The sequence below is a fragment of the Lissotriton vulgaris genome, unplaced genomic scaffold, assembly GCF_964263255.1.
Source record: "Lissotriton vulgaris unplaced genomic scaffold, aLisVul1.2 SCAFFOLD_1434, whole genome shotgun sequence".
NCBI classification, from domain to species: domain Eukaryota; kingdom Metazoa; phylum Chordata; class Amphibia; order Caudata; family Salamandridae; genus Lissotriton; species Lissotriton vulgaris.
In genome coordinates this window covers 520,066-546,905 of record NW_028251313.1, presented here as the reverse complement: position 1 = coordinate 546,905, position 26,840 = coordinate 520,066, and the positions used below count along the sequence as shown (strand labels likewise).

Genomic DNA, 26,840 nt, shown 5'->3' with positions numbered 1-26,840 from the left:
TGACTTGTTGTAGGTATGCTGTTACTTGCTGTATCATATATCTGGAAGCAATGACAGAAACAGCAACACACAAGGCGGGTGGCATACTATGCTAAGCACAGATTTTTAGTTTACATGTTTTTAAGCCACACCCTTAAGTAAATTGGTCACGCCCCTTTATGAGACCCCCATTTTTTGATTCCACTAAAAGCCCTGCCCTTACCCCACATCCTCTCTCTAAGTTAAATCCTGCCAGAGCCAATGATTTCTGGAGACGCTGCCGCTCCATTTCCTGAGAGCCGGCGTCTGTCATCACCACACAGGCACAGAACAACGGATCCCATCTCTGTCGCTGCAACGGACCCCATTATGGGTCTCCTAGCTCCACTTTCTATGACATGTTATTGTAATAACGTTAGCATCCAATTCTGTGAAGGCCCCTTATCTGTAAATTGTGTTTCACAAGCTTTTCTTTAAGGATCACAAAGATGTGGATTTCCCTTTTTTCAATTTCCCCTCGTCCTAAAGCCCCCCCCCCCCCCCCCCCCAGCACCTCGACGCCTGCTGCAGAGTTCACACCTGTTGTTTTTATTTCTCTTCTTTAGGTGAGCGAGCCTTCTAATCCCTGCCTTGTTTCCACCCCTTTTCTACCTCCTCTACTCCTTATACCCTCCTCTCCTCCCCTCCATATTTTTTCCTCTTCTTTTGTATTTATTTAGGGGATGTACCCACCTCTACACCACCACCCACTAAGCGATATGTTCTTTTTCTTTCCATATACCCTAGTGATTACCCATGTTTATCTCACGTTCTCTATTTTGCTAAACTAAAAGAAACTCCTTACCCCAAAATGTACTTGTTGTTGTCTTCTTTCCACACTCCCCTGACACTTTTTTCCCTGCCCACTGTTCCTGGCATCTCTTTGCATTTTTTTTTCTTTTTCTGGGGCTTGGCATACGTGCTCCCTCTGTGTTCAGAGCTCTGGCACAAATTGGAAAAGGACTGCCTCCACCCTACACTATTTGCATATGTTTTTTGTAATTATTTCATTGTTTTCAAGTGCACAGTCTTACAATGCCCTCTCATATTTATTTTTTGTAGACATTTTTTGGACCTTTCCTATGCGTTTTTACAAAATGTCATCATCTTCCAGACTTGGGATTTGATACAGAGTGCATTTATTATTTTTGGACGTTCTTATAAATTCTTCAGAGTATTTTGTGATGTATTAGATGCGAATATTTTGTAGTCTTACAATTGTTTTTTTTTTGCCGCTTACAGCAATCTCTTCTATCGCAAACACAGCATAGTAGTGCCATATCATGGACGTCTTACATATGGTCTGGACAATGGAATTGTGCGGCAGGGGAGGACAAAATTATGCTGCAGACTGCGACTTCGTTATGCGGCTGGCTTGACTACACTGCCGAGAGCATGGTGCGAGTACCCTTCTGTCAGACCTGGTTAGAATGATCGAACCCCATACCTCGGTGTAATGTCTCAGGAAGCCGGCCGCAGTGCATTAACAAATGCAATCCATCTCGGTATGCAGGCCTGCGCGCCTCTACCAGAGCAGCTATCGTCCTTGTTAGGATGTATGTCGGGCCTGCAGACCAGCATCTCATTCCCAGTTCTCCGCAGCATCCGTGATAACTCGGGCGTAAAGCGCCTCTCCGCTGAATTCAAAATGGGCGCTGTTTAAATAATAAAACACCGGCCTTATCTCATTCTGCAAGAGACACAGAAAAACAGCTTTACTTCAGCTGTGGAAAAGAGTTGTCCCCTATCAGCAAAAAAACAAAGCAAGGACACCGCGTTCTAGTTTGTGTCCCTGAAACCAACAGCGCAGACTGCAGCGCAACAATGTCTTACTGTAGTAAAAGCGTGCGCGGCGCTTTGTCTTGTGAGCAAAAACATATGTTCAAACCACCATCTTGGAAAGATGCAAATTGTAAAGGTAAACTAAAATGAAAACAAATTGTAATCCCTATTGCAAGTTGGAATAATATATGACTCGGCGTCTTCTCTTCTTTTCAGGGCGCTGCTTTGAAATACATTCCCTCGGTGCTGGAAGACATGTCCGGGCTGTTTGACCGAGTCCTGCTCAGGTGAGGACATGATTCACTCATGTAATACTGAGTGAGGCGTTAGTCATTAATCATATTTACTGAGTGAGTGATATAGCAGTAACTTATTGTGAAGGTAAATGAACAAACAAGCAATTATTCACATGCTGGTGAGTGTTCAAGCTAGCGCCTACCCGGATGATAGTGAATGTGAGAGCTTAGAAAGATTTTCAGCTTCTTAATAATTGCAGCTCACGTTCATCAATGATTAAAAGGGATTCCTTTATTTACGTATTTTATAACTCACATTTTCAATTAATATTGAAGTTGATGTTATTGTCTATATGGTATTGGGTAACTCACATATTCCCCCAGATTTCTGATTATTTTGAGAATCATCTTTGTTTCTACCGCAATGCATATCAGCCATTAGGGCTTTCTTCAGCGATCACTGCTATGCTGGTGAGAGAGCAAGCTATCGATTACTCATAAGGTAGAAAGCGAGCTCCTGGGCAATCCATGGTGGTGAATGAAGAAACTAAGATTTGCACAAATATCGGAGTTACAAAGATTTAAATCTATGAAGACTAGATGTATATGCTAGGGGTGGGCGGAATTTGCGTAGTCGCGCTATGCAAAGCTCCGCAAAACGGTAAAAAATCTTTGCGAGCACACAGAGTTCTGCGAACATGCGGAATTGCTTGTTCCACCCATTTGCAATGCCTTTTTCCTGTTCGCGAACGCTGTTTGCGTGCTCGGGGGGAAATATCTCATGAACACGCATTTTGAAAATGCGAACAAGCAAAACATTCTGCGAAGCCGTGGATCGTGGACTTTTTGCCAATTCTGCATTCTTTGCGGAACACAAAATTACCCAAATTCCGCTAGCGGAACAGAAATTACCGCCCAGGCCTAGTATATGCAGACTCCTACTTGACACTTGTGTAGATCACAAAGTTGAAACTAGATCTGCTGTGAAACCGACTCAATGCGTTACCAGGTTTATCCTGTATTTTAGAATTAGTTGAATATTAATGAGCAATAGGATGCTGGCCAGCTGGAGGATCTTCCCCCAGGGGTTTCTTTGAAATGCTGTGATTGGTGGGCCTCGATTTGTCTACCCATAATGCTCTCCTCGTTCCTCTTCCAGTAAGCTGATGCGAGAGTTCATTGGAAACCTCCCACCGCAGCGCCTCCTGAAGCAAAAGCTTCACTCTATGATCGCCATCGTCGACACAAAGTTCTTCAAGATCCACGGTAAGCGGTGGGGTGGGAGGGTGTGTAACTCATGGACCTCTACAGAGATGTGCCTTAAGCAAAGACAGGGTGCAGTCATCAATTACACCGGATACAACTTCAGTGAAATATGTCTTCACAAAATGTGTTCATGTAGGTGGCCTCAGATGGACACAAAACCCCAGAGTCAGACATAAAGCGATGGCCCGTTGTGTACTTTTTCATTCATCTCCAACCAGAACCCTTCAATCTCATCAAATGTAATCATTACACAAGCTAATATCTAAATCCTAGGGCCTCTGTTACGCGTTCAGTAATAAAAATGGACCCGATAAATAAAGATTGACTCTGGATCATCATTTAAGGCCTGTGATACATAACGCCACTTACTAACTGCTATGTGCAAAGGCTGAATTGTTGCTCACCGCACCAGAATGCGCATGTTTTGATATTCAGGTTGCCTTCGTCACCTGATATATTTCAGCTGCTTTTACCTCTGGAGGGTGGGTTGGTTAATCTGACATTTGTTTTTCAAAGACACAAATTTCGGACACCCATGCTAAAAGGGGCTTCCAAGGGAGTCATAATTTAATGAGGCACACCTAATCAAGGTCCAAATAGTATATTATAGACAGAAATGTAAACAAGAATTAGGAAGCTAGCAATACTAAGTGTTCCCAAAGCACCTAGTAGTTGTCAGTGGGCGTGGCCATAACAGGCCAAACAGGACATGCTCTTATCTATGGTTAGACATTGGCCTGAATTAGAAGTCAGTGGAGGGGATTACTCCATCCTAAACATGACGGATATTACTATCCCATTATATCCTATGGAGATCGTAAAACAGCGGACGGGGTATCCATCACGTTTGTGACGAAGTATTACATCTTCCGCGATCTAAATAAGGCCAATAGTTTCAAACTTTTCCCATTTGTATTTGTACAGTACATTATGGCAAATATGCAGTTAGAAATGTTTTGAGAAAAGAAACCTTTTCTCATATGTTGTGTCTGGATTAAGGAGGCAGACATTTCGTCTGAAAACCTTCTCGCACTTTCTTAGTATAAGAATCTGTGATTGGTTGCATGGCGATGCCCATATACAACTCTTTGGACTCCCCCCTCATATGAAGTAGCTCAAAGCGCTATTTTACATTATGCCAGGGCTGCTTTCCAGCGCAAATCAAGATTCAACAATATGCAGTTCATTCACAAATGTACGTGAAAGGCTTCTCTGCTTCAGACATCCAATGTCTCAAACACTGCTGGCACATCGCCCAGTCCGGGATGTCCAGCACCTCCCTGAACCTCAGACATGATTCCTGGTATTTATCATCTGTATTTGTGTGCTGCATATGGTGTGTGTGTGTTTTTTGTGTGCTGCATATGGCGTGTTTGTGTTTTTTGTGTGCTGCATAGGGTGTGTTAGTGTTTTTGTGTGTGTGTGTGTGCATGTGTGGGTGTGTGTCAGACTCAGTCGTGGGTGACCACCTCACCAGTCTGTCAGTCTCCTCCTCTCTCTTCCAAGATCCATGGGGCCACATGATGGACGAGCCATCACTGGAATAAACAGTGGTCCCTCAGTAGTCTGATACTGTATGTCGGCATGCTGAATACAAAAGCTGTGTAGGTTTAAATAGAGGAGAAGGAACTTGTGCAGTTTTGTTTTGCGGTATTCCGTGGAATTACAGAAAAACTCTGCGAGATTCAGTGGAATTCCACCAGCGGGTGGAAAATATGCAGCTTGCGCTGCAATTCAGTACCAGCAGCATGAGCAGCGCTGAAAATCAGCAGGACCGGCACCATGCATTGCACAAGAGCGTGCAACCATTTGAATTTATTTTCCTGCAACTCGAGTACAGAATATACTCAGGTGACAGCAAATCTACTCAAACATCAGCCCTCTGACTGCTCGCGAGCCGCGGTGACTGCCCGCGTTATTAAATTGTGCTCGAGGATGTCAAATCTCCTCACACTTGCTAGTTTGCACATTTTGGAGCCTCACGGGATAAAAATTCTGCAGAATTTGCAGGATTTCAACAGAACTCCACGCTAAAGAGTAACACACAGTGGACACAATTTTGCCAATTCCGCAGGCGTAATGTCTTATTACTTACCGGTAATCTTCATTACCCTGATTAGGGTCCTCCAGTCCCAGTCCTCTTCCCACCCTTCCTCCCGCTGTGTTTGTGTCGGAGTCTTGTTGATAACAGGCATGGCGGAAGGTGGGCGGGGCTTAAGTAGCTTGGAAATAGTGGCGTTGTGATTGGCTGAGTGCAGGCAGGCCCGCTTCACGTAGTGAGGACTGGGACGGGGAGGACCCATGAGGGGGTAATGAAACATTCTGCCCACCCCTGGTTTTAAATTCACCCGGTGCCTCATTATTCCACTTCCAGCCACTTCCCCTCCTTCATCCCACTCTGGCAGGTTCCTGCTTTCTCCCGTTGTGATCTTTTTTCCGTGTTTCTCTCCCACATCCTTTCCTTTTGTGTGTTTGTCTCTCTTGTTCTTCTAAAACACCTGATGAGGAAGAATAAGTGCCGGTCCCCAAAAAGGAGTGCCGGTGGCGCTAGATGTCAGAATATCATCTACAGAAACGCCATCTAACAAAAATATTGTGTCTTCATTCTCAAAAGTGATCGTGCGATTGTGTGTAGATTTTCTGTCATTAACTGCCAGGGAGTGATTTTCTGTAGACAATATTTAGGACATGATGTTCCTGCCAGACAAGTTCTCTGCCAAAGATGATGCTTTGGTGCCACAACGTTCCAGCCTATACAATGTATACCTTGCTCTTCTTCCCTGGCCTCACCCCCCCCCCTAGGTGCGTGGTCTTGAGGTCCAGTTTCGGGTCTCTCCTTTATGCAGTTCTGGTTTGTCTCCATGGTTACCCTCGCCCCAAACTAAACACGGTGGTAGTTAGCGCTGTGGTTGGCCGGATATGCAGGTAGGCGCTGCCTGAGCCCCTTGTATGTGTCTCTGGTCCTAGTGAAACTGGACCCATCAGCTTGGGGAGCGAGGCCCAGCTCACGCTGTGTGATGTCACGCACGAGTGCACAGGTCTGCTCGTGAGATGGGGACACATGTCCGTGTCAGAGGCCGAGGCGCGCGCTCAATCACACGAAATAATGATGTGTTTGCATGTTGGAGGCCGCTCGAGCCAGAGGACGCACCTAGGCCGGCTGGAGGAATACATGCGGCTGAAGGGGAGTCACAGCAGAGCACCCAACTCACCCTACAGGATAGACAGCACAAGGAGCCTTTCTCCCCACACCTACCTTACAGGATAAACTCTGTGTGCAGAAACATTAACAGAACATACCCATTTGTAAAGCGCACGTTTATCCAGAAGGGTATCTTATTGCTGAATAGCATATGTTTATTGTTATCCAATGTACTCATTTTATCGACCTTAGAAGGATGAAAGGCTGAGTGGGCCCACTGGCATTTGAACCTGTGTCTAAGAGGTCAAACACAGCCCCCTGCAGTGGATGCATTAGTCCACTGAGCCACCAGACCGGGCATGTACATTGGGAGTACAGGTAGTCCAAATCCTCCGAAAAATATGTTACAATCTAGGGCAAATTTTTCAAATGTCTGCACATGAAAAAAGGTCGAATCTGTAGTGAAGACCAGAGAAATCTACAGAAACGACCTGAACATATTTATCCATGTTTTTTAATTTACAGTTAAAATATCAACCTGCACCCGGCTGTCGCTCTCCTCCCCGTCATTCTGCAGCACATACAACATGTATTATTGGCACCAGGTGACACCCTCGCTGGCATGTCTGCCATTTAACCCGCAGCGCTGCCGCGTAGCTCACGCATTGCCCCCTCTCGCTCAGTTCATGGGACAAGCTGGACGGTGCTCTCCATGTGACCGTAAGAGCACAGGAGAGAGTGATCAGGGATGAGTGATACAGATGAAGGGAGGTCCCAACTACAAACCCTAGAGCACATCATAAGGGTCCTAACCTCCTCTCCTTTCTGATAGAAACTTCTAGCTGCAGATTCCTCACCCTTTGAATATTCTCCAGGCATCAGACTGGATCTGGAAACTTTTTTCGTAGTACCTCAAACGCGTAGCCGGGGCCGGCTGCCTCGATCATGCTTTCGACTTTGGCTGAATTTGGAGCCGATTTTGCAGCTGGTTCTGGCACAACCCTGGTTTCTGGGGCCTTCACCATGCCACGCCAGCTTTAAGAGTTCTTTGCAGCTATGCCCCAGCAGTTCGGATCCCTACCGACTCCCTCTGGGTGCCTCCGGGCCCCAAAGAGCAGAGAGACCTTCGAGCTGGGAGACCGCCAGCGGGTTCGCCCTCGGCGACAGTTGCTCCCTCTGAGCAAATCTTGGTCTGCCTCCCCCAGTGCCTAAAACCACACCAGACTTGGGTACATCACTGGCGATGACGACCTCTCCACCCGAAGATGTGGCTGATTGTCTTCTCTGATGCAGATTCGATTCCAGTCCGACTACAACCAACATCATGCCGGAATCCATCCGATGCATCCATTCCTGCGCTCGACTTACTACAGGGCAGGCAACATTCTTTCTGCTCCTTTTTTGGTACTGAGGAGATAACAATTATGGCCCCGGTGATCAATTTTCTCAGCCTTTTCAGGAAGACGACTGGTATGGGGACTTGCAGGAGGCCTGTAAGCTAGACACCTCCCAAGAGACAGCTCTTTTATCTCCTCCCGGCTAAGCTATAGATAAATCTGCCTCCTTAACATGGTCAAGCGGAGGGTGGCTGTTAGAATTGGGGGTCTCTGGTTGGCACAGATAGGCACTTGTGACAGGCAGTAACCCTCTCTTCTAGTCAGGGCAAGGGAATTACTCTCTTAAAATAACCCCTGCTCACCCTCTAGGCGGCGTGGCGTGAGCAGTTAAGGCTAATTCAGAGGTGATGTAAGTTAAGCATTTGTGACCACATACAGTAGCCCAATGACAACACTACAAATGGACACCACACAAGGTTTTATCACAAATAGTTAGTTTTTATATAAAGGCTTAGCACAAGATCAAATAACGCTACAAAAGAATCCACAATCCACAATACTGTTAGCAATTAAGAGTTCTTGTTAAAAGTGTATCCTTAAAGTTCTGTGCGATTCGTATTCCTTGGTTCGGCTCTCCCAGTGATGACAATACCCAAAAGAGTCTAACAAGCGCAGCGGATGCTCCGGTCTGATGCGCGCAAAAATGCACTGTGAGCCGTACACAGTACCTCAGCTTGATATGTCCGGCACGGACGGGGCGATGAAAAAGAAAGCGTTGTACGCGGCGATGTCCTCCTGTCACGGTGCGAGCTACGGCTCGTTGACTTCATTGCTACGAGTCGCTGGGCACAGAGTCGCATTGTTTGAGGCGGACGGCTTGGCACGGGGCTTCCCAGAGTACGGGAACAGTGCTTGATGCGGTGCGATCTATTTATGTTGCGGCGTACGAGCCGCACCCTGGGAGCTGGCACCTTTCAGTCTTTAAGCGTGGTGCGAGGCGGGCAGTACGACGCGGATGTGCGAAGGCGCAATTGCAGACTTGACACTGGCGGCAGTGTGCGCGTTGATCAGTGCGGCTTGAAGGGGGTGAAGCGATGTGCGGTGCATGGTCCCCCTGTCACGGTGTGAGCTTTGGCTCGTTGACTTCGTTGCTACAAGTCATTGGGTGCAGAGTCGCATTGTTTGAGTGGGCAGCTTGGCACGGGGCTTGCCAGAGTACGAGTTGATCCTACGAGGCGCACACAGCTCCCTGCTTCGGTGCTACTGGAAAAACAGCGTTTCCAGAAGCTCTCCTCAAGGCGAGTGAAGTCCACTGATCCGGGGAGTTCGTTCAGAGGGCAAGCTCACTCACAAGCCGTTGGAGATCTTTTGGCACAAGTTGAAAATAAAGTCTTTTTAGTCTCTCTCCTCTCCTTTAGCAGCAAGGCAACCACTGCAGGCCAATCCACCAGGTCAGGTCAGGGACAGTATTCCTCCTTCAGCTTTCCCAGTTCCTTCTCGTCGAGCAGAGGTTTCTTCTTGTCAAAACAGGATCTAATTTCTCGGGAGCAGGGTCCCAATACTTATACCCCTAAATCCTTTGTTTCTCTGGGATAGAGGGGCCTTTGAGGGGCCTTTGCCCAGCCAAAACCAGTTCTTGAGCACTTTGTTGATATGACTCTGACTTCAGGGATCAGACTAGAGACATCAGACACTCCACAGGAGGTGGAGCCAGTATTGTGGTGGAGAGGCACGGTGCTATTCAGAGCCCAGGTGCACTCCTCCCACCCATCTGGATGTAAATCTCTCTATTCACCACCAGCTACCTAGCCCTGCCCCCTGGAATTCCCCAGCCCTGTCACTCACAGAAACCAGACAGCAGATACACATCCTAGCAGAGGCGGGCTGAAATGGTTAGGCAAGCAAATACCTACTTTCTAAAAGTTGTATTTGCAAACACAGAATATTAATAACCTTTACTAAAAGATGTATTTTAATATTCTGAGTTCAGGCATACTAAACTCGAATTTCTACCATGTTCCCTGAGTCTGTTAGGATTATAGAATGTAACAATTCTAACAGCCCATTCTGGCCTATGAGAACAGGTAGCATTGCAACAGTGAAAAACAAAAATGGCTGTAATTCACTATTAGGACATGCCACACACATCAGGGCTTGTCCTACCTTATACGGACAATGCACCCTGCCCTTGGGCCTACCATAGGGGTGACTAATATGAAGTTAAGGGAAGGTTTAGGGACTGGCAAGTGGGTGCACTTGCCCAGTCAGCATGACAGTACCAGACTACACACAGACTCTGCAATGGCAGACCTTAAGCATATTTTACAAGGCTGCTTTTGTGGGTGGCACAACCAGTGCTGCAAGCCCACTAGCAGCATTTGGAGTTACAAGCCCTGGGCACTCCTGGTGCACTGTACTAGGGGCTGACAGTAAACCAAATAAGCCAATCATGGAATTCAATCAATATATACATTTTCTACAGGGAGCACTTGCACTGTGGCGCTGATTGGCAGTGGCACAGTGCTCTGAGCTGCTAACAGCAGCGAAAACATATGAGGCACAGCAACAAAAAGTGGAAGGGAGACCCACGCCAAGGTGCCAGGTCTAACAGTGGACAAAGTCCTTGGCCTCCAGCTTCTCACCCTCGAGGTGAAAACTAATGTTCTTGCTGAGGTCCTGCAGTTGGGCCAGACTTCCTCTGAGCCCCTCCTGCCGTCCAATGAGGCCACCTTTTGGGTAGCTGGACCAAGTCTTGCTCTAGTCCAACAGTCAATCGACAGATCACCAAGTGCCTTCGCCCTCCTATCAGCACGGCTTCCCTGTCACACACCCTTCACCAGAAATTCTTGTGGTGTAAGCCTCTACAAGTCATTCCAGTCTGAACACTTTTCCTACGACTCCCCCTGATCGGGAGTCGAAGAGAGAGGGAACATTTGTAAAATACCTTTTCATCCACAAGGTTGGCTCTGCGCTCTGCTAGCACCTGTTAGTTGGCCCGTTACACTCACGCCCTTTGGGATTAGGTGGCACAAGTCATCCCTGGTGTGCTGGAGGTCCTTCGCTCTTTACTCTCTCAGTTGATTCAAGATAGTCCTGATGAGGTCAAGTTTATTATTCGTTATGGCTTGGTCACCATTGACTCCTTCGGGCGGGCCACAGTAGCCAGCATTAGCATTCACCATCATGTGTGGTTGCGCTCAGCTGGGTACTTTGTCAATGTCCAGTCTTTCCAATTAGACAAGTCCTTTGTTGGGACTGACCTGTTTATCAGGACAAGACTGACTCGGTTCTCAATTATTTCAAAGAGAGTAGGGCTACCACTCCCTCTTTGGACCTTTACGTCCCATCAACTGCAATGTTTCCATCGCTCCTCGTGTGACATAGGCAGATGCATCCCTTACTGTAAACCTATCCAGCCCCAACAAGAACCCAGTAGTTTGGCCAGAGAAGCTGAGGTACCCACTACCCGAGTGGCCAAGGTCAGCATGCAGCCCAGTCCACTGCCCCCCACCCTACAGCTCTGGCAAACCTCTTTAGTGCACTCTTAAAGAGCACAGCCACCCAGTGAGAGGTAGAAACCCCCAGATCTCAGATGCTCCCCTTCATCAGAGTCATTCTGGGCATGGTTCGGGTTTGTGCCTTTCCCCCGAGGCAGAGAGTCCAGGACACTCAAACTATAATCTCGATCTTTCAGTTTTGGTCCGGGATTTCAGTGAGGTCACCTTTGAGCCTGCTGGACTAATGGCCTCCTGCATCCTGCTAGCCGAGCGGGCCTGGTGGCATATGAAGGCTCTGCAATGGGATCTCAAGCGCTGATGGGCTCAAGATGAAGGAAACCTCTCCAACCTGGTCCTGATGTTGGAGGAGATTGCAAACGATCTGAAGTGGTGGTTACTGAATGGCAAGTGGGTTCGCAGCAGACTCTTGTCCATTCCCCATCCACAGCTGACTGTAGTGACTGATGATTGACTTTTAAGCTGGGGCCATCAACTTGGAAAGGTGGAGATCAGGAGCCTCTGGTCACCGACAGTCTCGGCTCCATATCAGCCTTCTGGAGCTGACGGTCGTCTGCTTGAAGCTGAAGGTTTTCTGACATCCATCAAGGTGAGGCTGGCACATGTGCTCTCAGACAACACCACTGCTATGTAGTACTGCAACAAACAGGTTGGGGTGAAGTCACTGACCCTGTGCCTGGAGACCTTGCACCCCAGGAACTGGCTGGGCTGCCAAGGAATCTTCCTGGTGATGAACCACCAAGCAGGCTCATTGAATGCCAGGAAATAAGAACTCTGTTGTCAGCGCCTCGTGGATCCTGAGTGTCAGCTACACCCAGAGGTGGAGAAAGGCCTCTTCTGTGAATGGGGAGAACCTTGGCTTGATCTATTAGCTATGAGAATGCACAACATCAGCACATCTGCACGTTTGAGTTTCAAGGGTCCTCACTCATGAGACGTGTTCCATCTGGAGTGGAACGAGAGACTACTGTATGTCTTTCCATTGAGACGAGTTCTGCCCTGAGTTCTCAAGAAGATCAGGAGTGACTGGACCCAAGTCATCTTAGTGGCTTGATTGAGCACGGAAAGTATGGTATACAGAACTCCTGGGCAGGAGGATCTGTCCTCCGATGAGGCTGCACCTGTCAGAGGATCTGCTGTCACGTCAGTAGGGTTGCTTTCTTCACCCAGGCCTTCTCATTATACGCCTTCATGCATGAAGCCTGAGCAGTGACAGCTGAACACCTTCAACCTTCCTCTGGAGGTGGTTGACGTCATCTTGGCATCCAGGCATCCCTTGAGGAAAACTATATATGCTTGCCGGAAAAAGTTTGTGGTGTAGTGTGGCACCCACCAGATTGTTTTCCTCCAGGCCAAACTGTTTGGGGTCTTGTTTGTTTTATCGCTTGCTCGGCAAGGTCTTGCATTGGGAATGGTTAAGAATTATCTTTCAGCCCTTTCGACCTATGTATGGTTGCCTGATCATCCCTCATTGTTTTAGTCAGCAGTTGTGATGGAATTTTTTAAAGGGCTACAGCGTCTGTTTCCCCCTTTTCCTGTTGTGATTCCCCAATGGGACCACATCTTCATCCCTACTTATCTGACATGCGCACTTCATTTGAGCCAATACAGATCTGCTCCTTATGGCTCCACGCCATTGAGAATGTGCTCTTTGTTGCCATTATCTTGGCACAGCATGTGGTGGAGTTAGAGGCTCCGTGTGGTAATCCACATTACAAAATGTCTTCCCCATCAAGATGGTCCTAGGGCATCCTTCCTGCTGAAGGTTGTGATGCTGTTCCACGTCGGTCAGTCTATCATTCTGCTGGTGTTCTATGCTCCGTCTCATCCCTCTAAAGAGGAGCAGAGGCATCACCGCTTTCACCGTAGGAGGGCTGAGTTCCTACATAGATTGTACTGAAGAACACTGGGCGGATAAGCACCTCTTTATGGGGTTTGCTGGAGCTAAAAAGGCACAGCTGTGCAGATGTGCAGCATCTCCTACTGGACTGGGCTCTGCCTCAAGATCTGCTCTGCACTGGCGAAGTAGCAGCCTTCAAAAGGACTGCGGGCCATTCTACCAGGGCCAGAGCTGCTGCCACTACATCAGCATGTGCAGTCCCTGTCCTAGACCTATGCCAGGAAGCCACCTGGGCGTCCCTCCATTAGATGATGAAGCACTTTTGTCTGGATAGCCAGGTTAATTGAGAGGGACACTTTGCCCACTCATTCTTGCAGGACATGGTTGGAGTCCATTCAGAAGACAATATACAAAACGTGAGGAACCTGCGGCTAAAGAGTTTCTTCTGGAAATAGCGTCACAAAAGGTGAGTAATTTATTCTTCAACTTCAACCGTATCCTAAGGATTAAAAAACTGAGAGAGGGAGCACACTGCCCGGTATACTGGCGCACAGATCGCCAAGATACATGGAGGTAGAGGCAGTGCATGACAACACTCACTTCAGTTGAAAGTCTTCGGTATCGACAAATACTCGTCGTGATGCGTCATCCTTAACCCTAAGGAGAGCTGGGTGGAATGATGCTTCTACTGAGGGAGTAAGTGATAGAGCGCGCAGGTCACTTAGTCAGTTTTACCGTACTCACCTCAGCCCATAAACAATACTCACTTTAACCAGGTAACCATCACTCTAACGATTAAAATGAGAATATGCAAAAATGTTATTAGTCTGTCTTAAAGCATTTGACAATAGGAAGGGTAGAAAAAGGGAAACAAAACAATGACATACCCACACGGAATTATAATTACCTAGAATGGTGTGAAGACCAACCCTGGCCACGGGTCAGTTAAAGGACAGAACCCCGGGCCATGGGTCAGTTAAAGGACAGAACCCCGAAAGTGCAGGTGCCAGCAAGACAACAGGTGCAGACCAGAAAAAAGCCAGCGCTACAACCCCCTCTGCAGCTAACAGCCAAACCCCGATTGGGTTATCAAATACGCCGACAGAGTGCTCCGCCAGCACCCTTGCTCCCGAATCCCACTTGGGTTTTTCAAATCTTCTGACAGAGGACTCCGCCAGCACCTCTGTTCTCGATCATCTATTGAGTGCTTTGGGTCAGTGATAGGTCAGTTATTCGGACAAGTCGGACAAATTAACTAGCTAACCCTACTCTTGTTATACCATTTTCCAGGGCAGTGTACTACCCCCCAATGTTGCAAGTCTAAGAATCCCCAATTTTGATTGAACAAAAAGACGGGGAGAGGTCATCACTGTCAGGTTCCGCTGTGATGTATCCCCAGGATTGTACCAATGCTATAAAGGGGCCCACCTCTGGATCATCCCAAGTCTGACACTATTAGTACACAGACTGTTGGGCTGCTGGAACCGGAAATCTGAAATGTACAAAGCACGGAATAAGTGGTGTTGGGCTTACTAGATTGAACAATAACTAACCATGTTACTCTTTCCTCACCTGTATTTATCATTCAGGAGTGTTGATATAAGAGGTAAGGAAATGGACAACTCCTCATCCCCCAAGGTTACTGTAAGGAGAAATAACAACCTCTATGTAACTAGATTCCCCCACAACAAGTATCACTTCTTGGTATTGTCTAAACAAGAAAATACACCTACCCCTTAAGGGATAAAGAATACCCAACGATCCTCTGGAAACCGAAGACCACCAATTCTATACCTCTAGACTCCTTAAGTATTGATTATTATGAAATAGAGCGTGCATTAACTCATGCACAAAGTAGTGTCATATAGGTGTACATAACTCTGTCACCTAGCGTTTCACTATCGCACTTGGTTCCCTCAACAAAGAAAATGAGAACGTAAGTTCTAACAAACAAATAATATCAGCAGCTCAGGAAAAAGGAAGATCCAAAAGTATTGTTTTTTCCCAAAAACAACGATCCACAATAGTCAGGGAAATCAATCTGATAAGTAGTCACTACTAGCGTTCAATACTTTCACAGATCCACAAAGTAATTATGATTCAAAAGTGTGCAGGGAACGAACAGGACACCGGAACCCTGAACCAAGTATGCACCACCTTGAACCCAGAAAAAGAAGACCTGAAAACTGTTGGCGTACGATGTAGGCGCTTCCTAAGCCCCAGCCATTAATCCAGGGGACTCCAGACTCTCACACCCTCGAAGCAAGCCCCACCTGTACCTGTAGATAGGCGCTTCCTAAGCCTCCGCCAAAATATCCAAAGTGGAGCGTACCCACACTCGGGAACGTTCCTTCCAGCCAATCCAGGTAGGCGCTTCCTAAGCCTCTGCCAAGTAATCCACACCACAACGTGATTTGGAAATCACCGATCCTCCAGACAAGTACGAACTCCGCAATAACAAATAATCGGCAGCGCGTTCTGCCTGAATGCACGCTAAATGCTCTTTTCCCTGGCGCAACGCGTCATTACAGCGCACCGCCCCAAGGATCATGGGATTTGTAGTTTCTAGTCCCTTGAGCGAGTCTTAGTGCAGGCAGTGTCTACCAGCGGTCGGGGAAGCGTGACAATCACACCATATCAAAATGAAACTTTTCTCTTTAATATTGAAATTAGCGTTCCTGCCCATCAATTTTATTTTCCCATGCATCTTTATTCCACCAAACAATGGATGTTTTAATACCAAATACAATGTATAACATTTGTACAGGTGGTCTTTCTCTTGAGAGGTTGAAGGGTGAGTTTCCCAGGTGCGTCTTCTAATAAGTCAAGACTTGGCTTCCATTCAATGTCATGAGACGAAGGTTTTTGTACTTTTGTGCGTAGGTGCGGTGAGGGTTTCAAAATGGAGTTACAGATACATCTCAGGCCCAAACATGAGCTAATAGCTAAGTAGAAGAGAAACAGTTTTAGAACAAAGAATAAATGAATGCACTGTATACCACTTATCTCTACTCTATTCCCATTTCTTTATTTTAACTATTGCATTAGAGATTAGGCAGAAGGAACAGCTTAGCAAAAGCAGCGATGCAAGCTTCTTGCACGTTAGGACACAGAACAGCCATCTTAGTTCTTGTGCGCAGAAGCAAATGTTTTCCCTCCAAGCGAAAGGTACGTCATGTCACGTAAGTGTGACAGACGCATGCGGAGTAGAAAATCCAGCGTTGCAGCAGCCATTTTAATGCAAGCGGATTACGGTTAGTAAAAGCACATAGTCAAGCTTCCCCTAGATGTTCTTAATGGCGTGTGATGCATTATTAGTAAAACAAAACAAGTTAGTTAATACATTAACTATTATTTGAGAGGGTTGAGTACAAGCAAGTCACTTTACATGCGAAACCTTGCTCCATCATAAGGATCAATGTGAAATGAAAATCCTGCCTAGAGCCAGCAATAAGTCAACAGTGCGACTTCTAATACATACTACTCTCACTTCAGTGAAACAATTTATTCTAGGCACTAAACGTTCACTCGCTTGTCTCCTCCATCACTTCAGTGATACTTTGTATTATACACTCTAAAGCACCACTGCCCTCTCTCCTCCATCACTTCTGGGACACATTGTGGTGTTCGCAGTAAAGGTGCGCTTCCCTCTCTCCTCCGTCACTGCAGCGATGCATTGTATTGTACCCACTAAAGATGCACTGCCCTCTCTCCTCCATCACTTCAGTGATACGTTGCATTGTATGCACTAAAAATGCACTCCCCTCTCTCCTCCGTCACTTCAGTGATACGTTGCGTTGTATGCACTAAGTGGCACTTTTTTCTGTATAGCAGATGCTGGTGGTGATGTAATCAGCTCCAGAGTGTGGACAAAGTGAAATATTCCATTGGTGCCGCCGGCTGTGCTAGAGTCAGTGCTTGTTTTAAGACCTTGTTGCGCTCTTGCGCCCTCTTGTGGTGATGTTGTAATCTAACTGCCACAGTGAGCGCACAATAGGTAACACTGACCTTTAACACAGTCACTGCTGATGGTAGTGCATTGATTTACTCTCAGTGGTAACCCAGAATAGATTTTGCTGATGATCGATATTTCTTCCTTCAGTAGCAGTCTGTCACTACTAAGGGCCCAATTCACAGAACTAACTTAAGACAAAATCCTAAACTTACCACCATTTTGGTATTCACAGACGGCACTTACTCATTTTGATATTCACAGAAGGCATTTAGGAGTCCTAACTTCTGTGAATACTGAAATGAGTAAGTGCCTTCTGTGAATACCAAAATGAGTAAGTGCCTTCTGTGAATACCAAAATGGTAGTAAGTTTAGGATTTTGTCTTAAGTTAGTTCTGTGAATCGGGCCCTAAGTACTTAGAGGCTGATTACGATGGTGGTGAACCTGCCATCGTGCATCCATTTTCCACCTACCAGATTGTGATGGCGGGTGGTGTGCTGGTGGGCGGAAATCATTCCGATTGCCTGAAAAACTGCCCCACCTAGCAGGCAGTGCCCGCCTGATTTGGATGCAGTATCCCCACCAGCCTTTCCATGGCAGTTCAACCACCATGGAAAGTCTGACGGGGATGGACTTGGGGGACCATAGTGGGCTCCCCTTGCCCCGGGCACATTGAATTTCCACTTCCCCCTACATTTTCTTGTACCATGTGACAGGCACTGCATGGTGTCTGCCACGTAGTGCAGGGAAATGTACCAGGTGCATTTTTCACATTGCGGTGGGTGCTGCCCGCCACAATGTTAAATATTGCAGATGTGATCGCAGTGGTGGCGGACACATTTTAATTCTATGTGTGGGACTGCTGCCTCATAGGCTAGCGGTCCCCATCCCCAACACAATGGTGGATGGACTGAAGTCCGTCCGCCATTGTAATGAGCCCCATAGTACTGAGTAAGACAACTGATTCCACATGTAGCCTTCCTACCGCCTCTCCATAGAAACATCATTTATAATTTAAAACGAAAAGGAATTAGGCAGTGGTCAGTGTCCAGCAGTTACTGACCTTTCCTCCATATCTAGGAGTTACTGTGTTGATTCTGGCCTGTGGTTGCCCCTAGCTGACATCATCCTCCCAGCATCCTTCAGAACGGCTCTACGCGCACCCGCCTTTGGAAGGTAGGTGAGAGCAGCAGCCGCTATGCCTGCCCAGGAGATTGCCTGGGAGTGTACTCATTAAATGCATTGCCACAGCATCTGTTTCTCGGCTCACGGTCTGGCAGCAGACAGAAGGAGCAGACCCTTTGCCGCCTTGGTTTCTAGTTCACGGAATGTTATTGCGCGGAATACTAAACGGTCTGCCTGGAACAGGTCCCAAGCAATTAGCCTTGCTCTCCCTAACCTGGAGCACAGGCAGCCTCTCTGTATTGTGTCTGCTGTGGGGTACCTCAGGTAATGGATGGGCTGGCTACCTCTTGAAGATCAGAGGAGTGGAAGCAACACTGTACTTTTCACACCCAGACCCAAACGCCTATCTTGTCCCTGGGCTTTGAGTCCACGGTTTGCTTGCTGGTCAGACCTTCAGAGCAGTCTAGCTGAGTCATCTTTTTCACCAGAGCCATGATCGGTTGACGTGCAAAGGAGACTAGCTGAATCATCTTTTTCACCAACGCCATGATCGTTTGAGCCATGATGATTTGACTCACAGTGGACTCTAGCTGAGTCTTTTTTTTCACCAGAGCCATGATCGTTTGACCTGCAAAGGAGTCTAGCTGAGTCATCTTTTCATGAGAAAAGAGAGGTCTGGTCAGTCATCAGGCTGCCAGGAATATGGAGCAAGGAGATAAATGGGTTTTTGTTTGTACACAGTCACTCCGATTGAGTAGGAAAGCCCTCACACACCGACCTGGTCAGTGTCATGCTTCATCATCGGGCCCCACCGAAGAGACCGAGTGCCTCTTCGGTGTGCTACGACGCCAGAAAGACTGCGGAGCTGGTCGTGTGGGGAGGACGTGATGTGAAAATTAGAAAATTAAAAGTCCCTAACAGGGTATCAAAAAAACTTTTTTAATGAGTGATCCCTAAGACACGTGTGGGTGGTTTTATGTGTCTGAATTTACGTGCCAAGGTTATTACGAGTTGGGATAAATTCAGCTAAATACCACGCATTTAAAATTAATCAGTCAACATGTTTCTGCCGTACTTGTGGTATGTATTCACCAAGGCATTCTTCAGGACTATACCCCGGCGGTATGGACACTCTAATAGTCCACCCTGACCTGGGGGCGTGAAAGTGAAAAAGAAAAAGGGGTGAAAAAGTGCTTAAAAATTAGAAGAGCAATTGCTCATTCTAAAAAAGCCCCAAATTCAGGGGTGTGTCAGCACTTTAAAATGGAGCGCTACTAGCACCATGGGTCTTCATCGTCGGGGTCCGGTTTAGAGGCTTCTTGCAGGTTTAGAAGCGGATTGCGAACGCTGAGGGCGATGTGCCAGGCGCGCTCCAATCCTCCTCCCGAGACCCATGGTGCTAGTAGCGCCCCATTTTAAAGTGCTGACACACCCCTGAATTTGGGGCTTTTTTAGAATGAGCAATTGCTCTTCTAATTTTTAAGCACTTTTTCACCCCTTTTTCTTTTTCACTTTCACGCCCCCAGGTCAGGGTGGACTATTAGAGTGTCCATACCGCCGGGGTATAGTCCTGAAGAATGCCTTGGTGAATACATACCACAAGTACGGCAGAAACATGTTGACTGATTAATTTTAAATGCGTGGTATTTAGCTGAATTTATCCCAACTCGTAATAACCTTGGCACGTAAATTCAGACACATAAAACCACCCACACGTGTCTTAGGGATCACTCATTAAAAAAGTTTTTTTGATACCCTGTTAGGCACTTTTAATTTTCTAATTTTCACATCACGTCCTCCCCACACGACCAGCTCCGCAGTCTTTCTGGCGTCGTAGCACACCGAAGAGGCACTCGGTCTCTTCGGTGGGGCCCGATGATGAAGCATGACACTGACCAGGTCGGTGTGTGAGGGCTTTCCTACTCAATCGGAGTGACTGTGTACAAACAAAAACCCACTTATCTCCTTGCTCCATATTCCTGGCAGCCTGATGACTGACCAGACCTCTCTTTTCTTGTTGTTTGATACTTAACCGGGGACTAAGAGAGTGTCCTTGATTTCCCTACCTCTCTCTTTGTTGACATATATTTTTTCATGAGAGCCATGACAGTTTGACCCGCAGAGGAGTCTCGCTGAGTCATCTTTTCACCAGAACCATGATGGTTTGAACCACACAAGAGTCTAGCTGAGTCATCTTTTCACCAGAGCCATGACAGTTTGACCTGCAGAGGAATCTAGCTGAGTCATCTTTTCACCAGAGCCATGAAGGTTTGACTTGCAGAGGAGTCTAGCTGAGTGATGGTTTTCACCAGAGACATGATGGTCTAACCTGCAGATGAGTCTAGCTGAGTCAACTTTTTCACCAGTGCCATGATGGTCTAGCCTGCAGACGAGTCTTGCTGAGTCATGCTTATTACCAGAAACTACAATGGCCTGACCAACTTATTTTTTATTATTATATATTGATCTAAAAGGTCAGCTCAGATCAAATACTGCAAACACAGAACTGCAAAAACAGATCCCTAAAAGTATTAATTCTGTAAAAATATAGGACAAAACTAGTTCTTGAACTGTAATGTTTAGATCCTCCCTAAAGGCAAATAGGATATTTTTATACATATATTTAGAAAGGAACAGATCTTTCGACCTATTACGGGAAATCGTCAGAATCCCTTCCATCGACCTTCATTCTATGGACGCTGTTAGGCATGTCAGCCTTAGGGGGATTTTCCCATACATGTTTTGCCTTAATCTTCCAGTTTTTTGCCGTTATTAGTTCACTTTACCACTGGTGACAAGTTCTAAAGTGCATGTGCTCACACCCTGAAACATGGTATAGTTGGCTTAAACGCAATTACACATTTAATTTGCTTGTAAGTCCCTAGTAAAGTGGTACTACCTGCACCCAGAGCCTGTAAATTAAATGCTACTAGTGGGCCTGCAGCAATGATTCTACAACCCACTTAAGTAGCCCTTTAAACATGTCTCAGACTTGCCACTGCACCCTGAGTGTGCATTTTTAAATTGCCATTTCAACTTGCCATTTCAACTTGCAAAATAGGATTTTGCAAGGCCTAAACTTTCTTTTCATTATTTATAAGTCCACCCTAGGATAGGTCATACACAGCCCATAGGGAAGGGTACAATGTAGTAAAAATATTGGGCAACTGCATTCAAGTTTTACATGTCCTGGCAGTGAAAACTCTTAAATTACTTTTCACTTCATCAAGGCCTACCTCACCCATAGGATAACATTGTATTACCTTATTACATTTAATAAGTGATAACTTACAATTGGGAGAAGGTAGGAATGTCCAGTTTGATGTCCAAATTATTATAATTCAAAACCCTCTTTAATGGTAAAGTTGGATTTTAAGTCACAACTTTTACAAGGTTTTAAATGAAACTGTGGGTAGTGATCTTGTTAGGGAAATAGACGGTGGGATCCATACAAATTAACAATACAGTGAGAAACATCTACACCAAAAATTATTCAATAGTTTCAAAGGCCACATAATTACTCTGAGCCTACACTTTCAAAAACTCATTTGGTATTCTTTAAAGATTTATTTTGATTTTATTAAAACACCTGTACAAGGAACAGAAATGTACTGAAGATATTCATGTGTAGACCAAACAAATTGACAAATTAGAAACAAAAACATTATGAACATTTATAGGTAAAATATATTACTTAGACTTGTTTTTAGGCCTACAGCAAATGCACACAATACTTAATCCTGACATATTATCACAAAATGACTTTTTTTGATCACAGAATGGTTATAATGCTTTCACATAAAATACTCAAAATAGTCAGGAAAAAAGAACATTTAACATGAATCTGCAAAACTTACATGTATGTTATAAGCATATACCGAGGTAACAAAAATAAGTGTCCAACACAAATTGCATCAGCATCGGAGATACACGCTTGGCCTCCTGACGTTTGTCACAAGTCCAGAAAGTGCTCCCTGGGGCACAATGTTCCACCTTTAGCCGCAAATTTAAGAGGCTTCAATTGTCATAAATCCAGTCCTCTGGCATCTATTAGCCTTTATGTGCTTTTGCCCTCGACCTCACTGAATTACACCAACTTGTTTCGACCTTCTGTTGCCCCAGCAATTATTTATGAAGTTGCTTTAAAACCAAAAGGAAATACGCAGTGGTCCGTGTCCAGCAGTTACTGACCTTTCCTCCATATCTAGGAGTTACTGTGTTGATTCTGGCCTGTGGTTGCCCCTAGCTGATAGCTTCCTCCCAGCATCCTTCAGGACGGTTCTACGCGAACCCGCCTTTGGAAGGTAGGTGAGAGCAGCAGCCGCTATGCCTGCCCAGGAGATTGCCTGGGAGTGTACTCATTAAATGCATTGCCACAGCATCTGTTTCTCGGCTCACGGTCTGGCAGCAGACAGAAGGAGCAGACCCTTTGCCGCCTTGGTTTCCAGTTCACGGAATGTTATTGCGCGAAATACTAAATGGTCTGCCTGGAACAGGTCCCAAGCAATCAGCCTTACTCTCCTCAACCTGGAGCACAGGCAGCCTTTCTGTATTGTATCTGCTGTGATGGACACCCCAGGCAAAGCATGGGCTGGCTACCTCTTGAAGATCAGAGGAGTGGAAGCAACACTGTACTTTTCACACTCAGACCCAAACGCCTATCTGGTACCCTGGTCTTTGAGTCCGCTGTTTGCACGCTGGTCTGACCAGCAGAGCAGTCTATCTGAGTCGTCTTTTTCACTAGAGCCATGATCGGTTGACGTGCAGAGGAGTTTAGCTGAGTCATCTTTTTCACCAAAGCCATGATCATTTCAGCCATGATGGTTTGACCCACAGAGGAGTCTAGCTGAGTCTTCTTTTTCACCAGAACCATGATCGTTTGACCTGCAGAGGAGTCTAGCTGAGTCATCTTTTCATTAGAGCCATGATAGTTTGACCCGCAGAGGAGTCTCGCTGAGTCCTCTTTTCACCAGAGCCATGATGGATTGAACCACACAAGAGTCTAGCTGAGTCATCTTTTCACCAGAGCCATGACAGTTTGACCTGCAGAGAAATCTAGCTGAGTCATCTTTTCACCAGAGCCACGATGGTCTAACCTGCAGATGAGTTTAGCTGAGTCAACATTTTACCCAGTGCCATGATGGTCTAGCCTGCAGAGTAGTCTTGCTGAGTCATGCTTATTACCAGAAACCACAATGGTCTGACCTACTTATTATCTATTTATCTGAAAGGTGCCCACCACAATGTTATCTCTGGTAGACCATTCAGATATAATACTGCAAACACAGAACTGCAAAAACAGATCCCTAAAAGTATTAATTGTGTAAAAGTATAAAGCAAAACTAGTTCTTGAACTGTAATTTTTAGATTCTCCCTAAAGGCTAATAGGGTATTTTAATACATATATTTAGAAAGGAACAGATCTTTTGACCTATTATGGCAAATCTTCCGAATCCCTTGCATCGACCTTCATTCTATGGACAATGTTAGATATGTTAGCCTTAGAGTAGTTTTCCCATATACGTTTTGCCTTACTCCTCCAGTTTTTTGCTGTTATTGTTTTTGTTAGCCCTAGGACCCGGTGCACTATACCACTGCTGACCAGTTCTAAAGTGCATGTGCTCACACCCTGAAACGTGGCATAGTTGGCTTAAACCCAATTGCACATTTAATTTGCTTGTAAGTCCCTAGTAAAGTGGTACTACCTGCACCCAGAACCCGTAATAAATGCTACTAGTGGGCCTGCAGGACTGATTCTGCCACCCACTTAAGTAACCCTTTAAACATGTCTCAGACCTGCCACTGCATCCTGAGTGTGCAGTTTTAAATTGCCATTTCAACTTACAAAATAGACTGTTGCCAGGCCCAAATTTTTTTTTTTATTATGTATGAGTCCACCCTAGGATAAGTCATACACAGCCCATAGGGAAGGGTGCAATGTAGTTAAAATATTGGGCAACTGCTTCCAAGTTTTACAATTCCTGGCAGTGAAAAACTCTTACGTTACTTTTCACTTCAGCAAGGCCTACCTCACCCATAGGATAACATTGTATTACCTTATTACATTTAATAAATGATAACTTACAATTGGGAGCAGTTAAGAATATTAAGTTTGGTGTCTAAATAATTATAATTTGAAACCTTCTTTAATGGTAACGTTGGATTTTAAGTCACAACTTTTAGACGGTTTTAAATGAAAATGAGTAGTGATCCTGTTAGGGAAATAGAGGGTGGGGTCCATACAAATTAACAATACAGTGAGAAACCCCCTCCACCATAAATTCTTCAATAGTTTCAAAGGCCACATAATTACTCCGAGCCTACACTTTCAAAAACTCATTTGGTATTCTTTAAAGATTTATTTTGATTTTATTAAACACCTGTACAAGGAACAGAAATGTACTGAAGATATTCATTTGTGGACCAAACAAATTGACAAATTAGAAAAAAAACCATTATGAACAACTATAGGTAAAATACATTACTTAGACTTGTTTTCAGGCCTACAGCAAATGCACACAATTCTTAATCCTGGAATATTATCACAAAAGGACTTTTTTTTATCACAGAATGGTTATAATGCTTTCCCATAAAATACTTAACATAGTCATGTAAAAAGAACATTCAACATGAATCCGCAAAACTTACATGTATATTATAAACATATACCGAGGTAACAAAAATAAGTGTCCAACATGAATTGCATCAGCATCGGAGATACAAGCTTGGCCTCCTTACCTTTTTCACAAGTCCAGAAAGTGGTCCCTGGGGCACAATGTTCCACCTTTAGCCGCAACTTTAAGAGGCTTAAATTGTCATAAATCCAGTCCTCTGGATTCTATTAGCCTTTATGTGGTTTTGCCCTTGACCTCACTGAAATGCACCAACGTGTTTCGACCTTCTGTGGGCCCAGCAATTATTCATGAAGGTGCTTGTCAGGGCTCTCAACATTGCATAGGGGACAACGTGTAAACAAAAATAAAACTGTATGTCATATTTCCTGAGGACAAGCCTCATTGTTTAAAACATTCAATGAAGTCAGGAGGAGCCCTACAATCCTTGGATTTTACATTGCGGTTCCTCCCTTGTGTAAAGGGTGTGCGCCGCGAGGTAATTGTTGAAGTGTGGCAACTGATTGGTCTCTTCCCATGATGGTGTGTTCAGCCTGAAGTGATAATCATAGGTCAATTCAACATGGCACTTCCAAGCACAACATGTAAATCAGTTTTTCAGGTAGTCCAATTGCTGAAGTTTCACAAAGAGGTTCTCAGCATTCCTGAAATAGTTTTACGTCTTCCTGCAATTTCTTCTTATGCGGAGCAACTGAGTATATGTTATATTATCCCTCAGGCTCCTCTGGTGGAAGCTGGAGTTGTGTAAAAAAGTTTTTCTCAATCATTGGTATGCAACAAGGTTACACTCTGTTATTTTCATGGTGTATTGTGATATCCAGGGTTTGGTTCTCCTTCTTATTAGAAGCAATTGAGAAATGTGCATCTGGACTTCTTGAGTTTAGCCCATTCACAAAGTTTGTGATCTCAGTATTCAGACAAAATATCTAAACCAAAATATTGTCATACCAAATATATTTTCTAAAACATCTTGATATAGAAATATCATTTGCAAGAATATCGCTGTCAAGAATATCGATATTAAATTCAGTAATATCGATTTTGAAACTATCAAAATCATCAATATTTTTTACAAAAATGCTGTTGTGTATAATATTGTTTTTCAATTATTGTTGTGTATTTTAGTTTAACAGGAAACTTAACAATAAGTCTGCAGTCCGCCCCGCCTGACCTTAAAATGGCGGCCAATGCGGACATTTAACATGGATCAAATATTTTTGAGGATCTGGCACAAATATCCACACGTGTGTGAAAAGCGGAATCTCTACAAGGTCACAGCAATATGACTAACTAAAGGAGAGCCAGGGAAGCGGGACCAATCGACGACTGAAGCTGGACTGGAGTAAGAAGGGGAAAGAGAGAAAGGTCTCACTGCCTGTATAAAAACGAATACAACGGCAGCCATCTTTCAAGGTTCTTACTAGGATTAGCTTTTACACCCAACACAGAGCAGAGCAAAGGTCAGCCGGCTAATAATTAATTAATTATTAAGCACTCTGAAACTACAACTACCAGAGGTAAATGTGGAATAATCATGGAATAAGAGAAGCTATATCCAGTACTACCCAGCAAAGCTATAACCACACACTTCTAGATCGGGGAATAAATCCAGCAACAAATAACACCAGCAGTGGAGCTACCTGGAATAAAACGGAGCAAGAATCACCATAATACGTGCAGTTCGGAGCAAAAATGACTGAAAGATACCTTGAGTCTGCTGGCTTAAGTGTTCAGAGTATAAAATACCCCCATAATTTATCTAAAAATGCAGCTAAGAAGTTTAAACATGACTCCCTGAGAAAAAACCCGGACATACTTTTCGCAGACCTATACTTCAATATAACTAATGGTACGAAAATGAATTACCTCATATTCTACACATACAGAACAGCCAAATGGCACAATGCCTTCTCTAGGATGCTTACCATAAAAACCACGAAAAACATCCCTCATGGCTTAAAAATGTCAACCTCACCGTCAGAAAGATGCAGAGC

General features: G+C 45.2%; 1 protein-coding gene across 1 annotated transcript in view; it reads left to right on the top strand.

Annotated features, from left to right (window-relative positions):
- The first annotated feature begins 2,019 nt into the window (after positions 1 to 2,019).
- Positions 2,020 to 26,840, top strand: part of LOC147662950 (dedicator of cytokinesis protein 1-like) — a 117,829-nt gene continuing 93,008 nt past the window's right edge. Inside the window, exons 1-2 of the mRNA XM_086950770.1 lie at positions 2,020 to 2,087; positions 3,196 to 3,302. Coding sequence (XP_086806896.1) covers positions 2,056 to 2,087; positions 3,196 to 3,302 — 139 coding nt within the window. The 5' untranslated portion in view covers positions 2,020 to 2,055. The remainder of the gene's footprint in view (positions 2,088 to 3,195; positions 3,303 to 26,840) is intronic.